At 37.6% G+C, this 8,304-nt stretch overlaps 2 protein-coding genes across 2 annotated transcripts; both read right to left on the reverse strand.

The window, feature by feature from the left end:
* Positions 1-352: 352 nt before the first annotated feature.
* LOC113283582 (protein AAR2 homolog) lies at positions 353-3,932 on the reverse strand. The gene is made up of 2 exons (XM_026532905.1): positions 1,887-3,932; positions 353-552 (listed from the first exon to the last, which is right to left on the reverse strand). The coding sequence occupies exon 1, from the start codon at positions 3,212-3,214 to the stop codon at positions 2,030-2,032; it is 1,185 nt and encodes a 394-aa protein (XP_026388690.1). The 5' UTR covers positions 3,215-3,932; the 3' UTR covers positions 353-552; positions 1,887-2,029.
* Positions 3,933-4,590: 658 nt separating this feature from the next.
* LOC113278105 lies at positions 4,591-6,868 on the reverse strand. The gene is made up of 4 exons (XM_026527031.1): positions 6,585-6,868; positions 6,361-6,444; positions 6,199-6,272; positions 4,591-4,898 (listed from the first exon to the last, which is right to left on the reverse strand). The coding sequence occupies exons 1-3, from the start codon at positions 6,744-6,746 to the stop codon at positions 6,219-6,221; spliced, it is 300 nt and encodes a 99-aa protein (XP_026382816.1). The 5' UTR covers positions 6,747-6,868; the 3' UTR covers positions 4,591-4,898; positions 6,199-6,218.
* Positions 6,869-8,304: the final 1,436 nt, after the last annotated feature.

Below are 8,304 nucleotides of genomic sequence, written 5' to 3' on the forward strand. Positions count from 1 at the left end.
ACACCTAAGATAGATAGTCACCCAAATCTCACCTGTTCTAATTGTATTTTTGCCAACTGACAAATGCTAAATATTTACAAAATAAAGGGAAACGAGAGCACAATCCTGACGAACAATGATGTAAAATGAGGTATTAGTGGCAGGAAATAAGATCAACTATTTACAATTTAGAAGCAAATTCTTTTGCTAAAAATATCTTAACAGGAAAAAACTGATTCCCTTTAGATTTCTCTGTCCAGAATTTGAACCAGTTCCATCATTTTGATAAACCATAATTACTATTTCATATCAGAAATCAGATAGGCTCAAAACAATCAAACAATGTCATTAAGTAGAAGAAGAATGTAGTCGGCCAAGGAGAACTGTTGCTTACTGGGAATCTCTCTTCATAGTGAAAGCAAATCCAGATTCTTTTGAAAATTATATTCATTTTCACTGCAATGCTTCTAGTGATGATATGAAATGAAACTGATAAGAAAACATACCATAAAAGCAACAACGAAGCTGGTGGCAAACTGCCTGACAGGGCAACGAGATCTTGATGCTGCTACGCTGCTTGAAAGACATTTCATAACAGAGAAGAGAGTTCACAATTAAAAGTCTCTCAACCCACCCTCATATGATATTTCCATTCAAAACTTCTAATGCAAGATTTAAACCGAACAGTCTCACAGAAACAAAAGGTAAATTTGCACTGACACTTAACACGGAAAGCCGGTAGCAACAAACCACATAGGGACCAATTAGCATGACAACACGGAAAGAAAAAAGAAAAATGATGAACAAACACGAGAAACTCCAATGACCAATATCAATCAAAAGCATGGAAAAAAGCAAAGGAGCAGCACATATTAGTATTTGTGAAGTCTAATTTCAAGCATAGAAATGAAATGCAAAACCTAACGCCATAAACACAACATCCGAGAGTCATTAGATAACTGGAAGTGTAATTCAATCTAAGTGTCGCTTCCAATCTATCCGAGAATATATATTCTGAACTTCAGCTATGTCATGTGAGTTGCATACTGTGAGGGGAGAGTCATGGTTGATCCATATATCAATCATAATAGCAAAAAAAAAATTAGCAAAAGCAAGACGAAATAAAAATAATAAATAGTAATTCTAGGAAAGGTCACAGAACAGGGAAAGATATTCATTTATAGTTTGTAATGGCTCTACATGGCATCGATGATCGATAAAGCTTCCAAAAACCCTGGAGCAGCAATAAGAAATCCTTATTTCTGAAATCCAATGACTAAATTAGTTGGTCCATAAACACTGATTTTGCTGTCCTCGTTTGATAGTCCCCATGCTCATGTATTTATGAGCAGAACCCAAATATGTTTATAACAAAGGCAGATATGCCTAGCGTGTAGCTATGCGTCCATGTTTCTTACCAAGGATTTGTCTCCCATCCCAACAAGAATAATAGCAAAGGAAACCAGTTTTATGTAATTCATATCTAAAAGACCCACAAATTTAAGACAACTGACAACTTTACCTTTCTAATTACTATTGTGAATAGTTCATCAAATGCAGAAGCTTCAGTTCAGATCTTAATAACATCTACCTAGCAGAAGAATTATCAAACTCAAACCTACATTGTTTGATATGCAACATGTGCAAGCATTAAATAAAATATCAAATTGACCTATCTTAGCAGTTCGCATATAAATTAATGGAATACACAAACCAGTGGCTAAAAGCTTCAACGAAGTTTAATGTTTACGACAAGGAATATATGATTATGGAAATAGAAGGCGAATATCATTCCAAAATACCAAACATGAGCTAATTAGGAGTATCCTAACCGCAGTGGCAATCAAAATCCATTTGAAGATCACTAGAAGCAGTATTTAAGTACAAAGAAAGTAAGAAACACATACTCTATCTACGATAAGCAACTGAAAATGCCTCTCTGAAGCACCCCCAACTTCAGTTGTCAATCCCAAACTACTAGACTATGTTTATATTACTTCAAATTTTTGAGAGCCTGCAAGATAACATCTGATTAGGCTGTTGAGGCTCCTTAGATACTAGTCTCATCCAACATCACAACAACAGGAGCGAACTCATCATCTTCGTCGTACAAGTCATCCACAGCCCCATTATGTATGAAATCCCATCCTAACGTGGTCTGAAGCAGTTGTTCAAGCTTCCTTGTCCATGAAAGAAAATCACCATCAAGAACTGAGGCTTCTTGGACCAAAGAAAAGAAATTCTTGCAGAGATGGTGCAAAAAACTGTCCTTCGATAGCCATGAGTCATCCAAGAACAGGGACGCACCTTTTTCACCACCACTTGCACTTCCATCATCCTTTTGAAACCCAAACTTCAGCTGGTAATAGATGACTTTAATAAACTTCGTAAAGAGCAGACTCCTTGTGCGGAATGGTGCTTCAGTACAACCAAACAAAAGAGTAACTAAATCTTTCCACTGAAAAAACGATACAAGTGACTGCCCCATAAGAAACGCAATATATGAAAACTGCAACTCCCCTAAAAGGGAATCTTCTGACCCACCATACTCTTTCAACAATAAGGTTTCCAATAATTGTGTTTTATCAAGGTTCAGCGACGTAAGATCTTGCCCAACAACACCTTTTTGTTTGACAACATGGGGAATAGACGTATAACAACATCCACTTACAACACTCTTCCCAGAAGCCTCAGAGAACATGCTATTCTTCAATTGCTCAGCCAGAGCCATTTCCATAGTAGTCCTAGGAGCACTACTAACAAAACCAGATTCACTTGAAACCGTAATATCCCCACCAACAGGTTGGATTCTCTCAATAGTACTCTTTGTAATGTAATCCGAAATCCTCTTCCACTCATTAAATGTTTTCAAATCATAAGGACCAAGATACCGATCCAATTCCATATTTTTTACCCCTATACAATATCTCTCTTCCTCTTCTTCATCTGACAATCTAACTAAACACTCTTCTTGTTGAACCCATTTACGAACAATTACCAACGACGGACTAGTAATCACAAAGAACCCAACAATTGGCGAAAAAGCATTGCCGTCTTTGTTACTAGAACTGTAATAAACAAAATGTGGACCTGGAGGAATCATCTTTATACCCTTAAAGTTTGGTCCTACTGTAAACATCTGAGTATCAATCCCAAATAGAGTATATTGTGGCACATCCAGGCATAAAAGAGTTGCGCCCTTCTTTACAAGTTCTAGTGCTTTTTCTTGTTCCATCTTATAGCTAAATAATAACTAGGGTTTATGTTTAAAAGGGTTTTTCTCCTTCCTCTAAGAGATACTTACTTGGACTATCGAATCAGCAAAATCTGGAAGCAGCTATCAACCCGGAAGCTTAACTGTAGAAGAATCAGGCAATCAACGAGATAAAAACCGAAATATTTTGGTACAAAAGAGGAACCCTAGAAGTTGAGAACAAGAAAGTATAGAAGGGAAGGAGTATGTGACGATTCCTGTAGACTTGAGGTCGTTTTTGCTAAAGCTTGTCGTTTTTGCGAAAGGGATGAAAAAATTTGAATGCAAGGACTGTTGGTGATGGTGGATTTTCACTTTCAGGGGTCAGAAATTTTGGAGAAGGGGGTGTCGGGAGAGAGATGGTAGTTGGTCAAGTCAAAACCCTGAAGGAGAGGAATTATATATCCTGGCTTTACAACCAAAAACCAACCATAGATAACCAATGGCTGACATGGGGAAAAACTTGAGGGGCAACAAGCATTCGTCACAAGTCAAAACCCAGTAGGACTGGCTGCATTCTTGACAAGCAGATTTTCATGCCGTCATACTTCAAATCCCAATTTCCCATCAATAAGAAAAAGGTAATTTCAGTGTTCAAGTTACTTTGCTGTAGTAGGCCATGCCGGATAAAATCTGCTTTTGGTGTAGAATGTAGAGGCTAATGTTTACTTGGAAGTCAATTATTCTCTGTCGTTCTATTTCTGCCGGTAGTAGCATAGCCCACTTCCATATATCCCTTAAAAGTGAAGGCCAAGGTTCTTGAGAGATGCAAGGTCTGTAGTCTTCACGAATCTTTCCACATATCTAAAGAACCCACATCTGGGACAAATTGTCACACGCTAACTTAAGTTTTTTAATCTGATTCAGATGAGCAAAATTTATAGTTTAGATAGATTCCAATGACATCTTTCCCAAATAGTTATGGCTACTCGAACTCCTACATCCTCATATCGTGTAAAACTGGTATGGTCTCTGAGTAAAATGACTTTACCTACTTCCGTTTTTGGTAGGTAAATGAAGTATCTCCACTAGCAAGAAGCAGCGAACCCCCACAAAACCTACCAAAAAAACACATAACAGGAAAGCAAAGTCGTATAGGGCATTTAACAAATGACAATCACCAAATCCACAGAAACACAAGCCAAATTTCTTCCTCCGAGGCAGCCATCAACACAAGTAGGTAACCTAACTGATGGGAAACGCATGTTTCAACTGCCAATGCGACACAACCATTCATAAGGGAATGAGATACTACAAGCTAAACTTTGCTATCCTCAACCAATTAACACAAAAGTTACATCATACATCATCTGCTAGCAAAATAGTCAGTCTTGTTTTAACATTTTTCAGAACTAAAATATCTGAAAAATATTTTGAATTATAATTATTTTGCACAAACTAAATTGAAACACTGCACACGAAGTGTGCCATGTTTATTATACATTAACTAAATTGAATTACACTCACCGCACGAGCAAAGTGTGCGAGCGAGGGAGTCCTATATCATTACTTATAAGCTCAACCCTGTACAAGATGGAGTATCCAGTAAATACAATAAGGACGGAACAAAAAACATTTACAGCGGCGGGAAAATGACAGACTCGGAGAGTGAGAATCATATACCAGTAAACACATCAACCATTAATTTCTGAATCCATTTATCAACCTAGCAACAAAATAGAAGCAAGTAAGACGATAAATTCTGGAAACTCATATTCAAAACATAAAAGTTACTATTTTACAAGCAAGGATATTAGAATTTACTAGTAAACGTAACTTCAAGATTAAATACATTAATCAGCATAGTTAGCAAAACAGGATTGCATGGGGAAACATTCACTAGAAATTTCTAACATTTCTCACCTCTTGGTTTGGAAAGGAGAGAAGGCAGAATTATATTGCAACAGTAAGTAGACCATAAGAAAAATCAAAAGAACTGAAGCAAGGTCACCTAACACATCACCCAAGCAGCGGAGGACTATGTTTAATACCAATGAGGCAATGAGTTTAGCACCGATCAAATCAATTTTAACATGGTTCCTCGATTTATATTTGGAACTTGTAGCACCAATCTCTATTTTCATCACAATTTTACAAGGGACAACGTCCCAAATTTCAAGTTTCAACTGCTGTTTTCCAATGATTTCCAAAATAGTTAGTGAATTGATCAAGCTTGAGGTTGCATTAGTTGCTGAAATGTTTCAAAAGAAAGAGGTGAATGTATCTTTGTGATTCTTTTAGAAGATTGAATCCAAGCTGAGGGTTGGTTAATAGTGGTAAAATATCACGGGCCTATATGGCTTAAGAAATTCATAGCCTCATGATTAATGCACGGAATTCATAGCCACAAATGAAGGTGTTTCATGGAACTGTTCTGATTCAACAAACCATAGTATACTTGTGAAAGGTGACAAAGTTTCACGACCATCAAAAAGGTTGGCATGTTCATCTAAACTTCTACAAAGTGGTTATTGGGAACTACCCATAAAAATCCTTTAAGTGGTTAACATCAAAGTTTTTGCACCTAGTAAGGAAGCAAGCTTGGGGATGCAGAGGACTGATAAGTCACGCCTGGTTAACAACAGCAGTCTCTAGTTCTAGTGTGAGAACTTCTGCTATTACTAATAAAAGATTCCAGATAAAGCTTTACAGGCATGGATAGAATACACACCCATTAGGTAAGTGCAACACACACAAATTTAACACTTACACAAAGGGTCTCTAACTTAAAGAAAATGTGACAAAGTGGGGAAGTGGCTAACTAGATACATATCTGGCGACCAGTAGAATGAAGATTATGATTGGAATCCAATAGAGTGCAAAGCAAGTATGCAACATCAGTAACATTACAATATCAACAATCAAAACCATCATAAGAAATATTCAAGTAAGTATTACCACTACTCCACAATTCTACAGGCAGTATCCTAGGTAATAGTAGGCAAGAAAATTAAAATCCAACTCACGATTTTGAATGTAAGTTGAATTACTCCTCCGGTTTCTCCGTTTTGTTTCCCTTCCCATATATTAATCCATTATCCTGCAAAAAGTTGGCCAACACAGCTTAATAATTAATCATGGGGAACAGATTAAAAAAAAAAGTATGAGTATGAGCCATTTTGTTTGACCTGTGGATCGGGAATGGGTTTTCTTTTCTCGACATACCGGTAAGGATCTGATGATGCTGAAGCTGCAGCTAGAGCAGCTCTTTCCTGAAAACAACGAGAACGGTAAGATTCATAAACAAACCCCAAGCTGAATTTAAAATAATAATAACGGCAGATTAGGATAATTAGGGAAACAATGAAAGATAAAATTGAACTAGAAATGCAGGGGAAATTGAAATGTAAACCTCTTGTTGTTTTCTCAGATCTTGAGAGGGTTTAACCCAAATAAAATAAGCTAAAGTTCCTGCAACAACCCAAGAAGCAAGACTACTTCCTCCTCTTAAACCTCCCATTGAATTACTCATAAAAGACCTTACATTACCCACTGTTCTTCTAAAACTACCCATTACTCTTCTATCTCTACGATTCTTCTTCTTTTGCTCTGTCCAATTGTTTGTTAGGGTTTTAATTCTATTCAGTTTCTCTGTCTAGAACTTTAATCATCTCTATCACAAGCAAGCTTGGCTGCTTGGGCATAGGGTAACCGAGTAAGCTCCCCCTGAATTTAAGGGTCCGTTTGGATTCTTGGAGCAACTCCAGCGGTGCGAGTATAACCAAAGACCAAAGAAGAAAAAAAAGATCAAATTTTGGGTTTAATCTGGTGTGTGACCCTACAGTGGAAAAACTAAATTTGGTCAGACGGACATTATACCAACGACTGGTGTGGGGCGTAAAATATACCAATGCCTGGTGTGGGGCGGGGAGTATACGTTCGCCCGGTGTAGAAAAAAAAAATAAAAAAAATAAAAAAAAAAGTGGGGCGGAGGTATTATGCCCGCCCCGTGCATTTGAAGTTTGTAAAGAGTGGGGCGGAGGTATTAAGCCCGCCCCACACAAAAGATTAAAGAAAAAAAGAAAAGACGGGCGTGCATTATACGTTCGCCTGGTGTGGGGCGTGGACTATACGTCCGCCTGGGGTGGGACGTGGACTATACGTCCGCCTGGTTATGGGGCGTGGACTATATAAACGCCCGACTATATTTGGGTTTGGTCTTGGTCGCAGACCAAATTTGGTCTGGATTTTAGTCTTTGATCAAATTTTGATCGATGGTCCGTCCCACTACGCCTATCAACTGGACACTATATTTGGGTTTAGTCGTCCATTGTGGACGCTCTTAGTGAACTATGATTTTAGGCATACCAAAAACTTTCAAGGCATACAAAATAGTTTTCCCATCCTAGGTGACCTTATAAGGGGTGTCTATTGGGTAGTTCAATTACCGATATACCCTTGAACCTAAAATCAAAAAATAAACTATCCTAAACATCTCTTCTTCTTCCTCCAGACAAACCACCTTCCTTTTCCCTCAAAATATTTTTTTCATCACTGTAATTAATTATCGATTCGTGAAAATTCGATCATCGGTTAAATTGAACTATATAATGGATCGTACAAAGAAAAAAGCAAACGTCAGGTGTTCTAAATCCTCTTCCAATCCATGAATTAAAGAAGAAGAACCAATTGAAGATGAAGGTATAAAAACTATAATTAAACCAGAAATTGAATCGAAAATTCAACAATTTGAAGCTCCAAATACTGAAATGAGGATAAGAAGGTATTCCCTACAAACCCAGTCTTTTATTTTTTGTTTTTCATGGATTGAATGGGTTAAATTGCTAAAAACTTAGGGTTTTTGACGGTTACAGTAGCGGGTTCGGCTGATAATTGAGTTGAGTTTTGAGCCAAACTGTTCTTGAAAATTCACCCTGAAAGTGTCTATGAACAGTTCGGCTAAACCGTAAATGTCAATTTTTAGCCGAACCCAAAATGTGTATTGAATACGTCCCAGAACAGTGTCAGGTTCGGCTAATACCTTGCAAACCTTCCCGGCCGAACCTGAGAAGTGAAATTTACCCCAGGTGGTTGTCAAGTTCGGCTGACTCGATTAGATCACTTTCAAGTCG

This window comes from Papaver somniferum, chromosome 5 (assembly GCF_003573695.1).
Source record: "Papaver somniferum cultivar HN1 chromosome 5, ASM357369v1, whole genome shotgun sequence".
Lineage (NCBI taxonomy): Eukaryota > Viridiplantae > Streptophyta > Magnoliopsida > Ranunculales > Papaveraceae > Papaver > Papaver somniferum.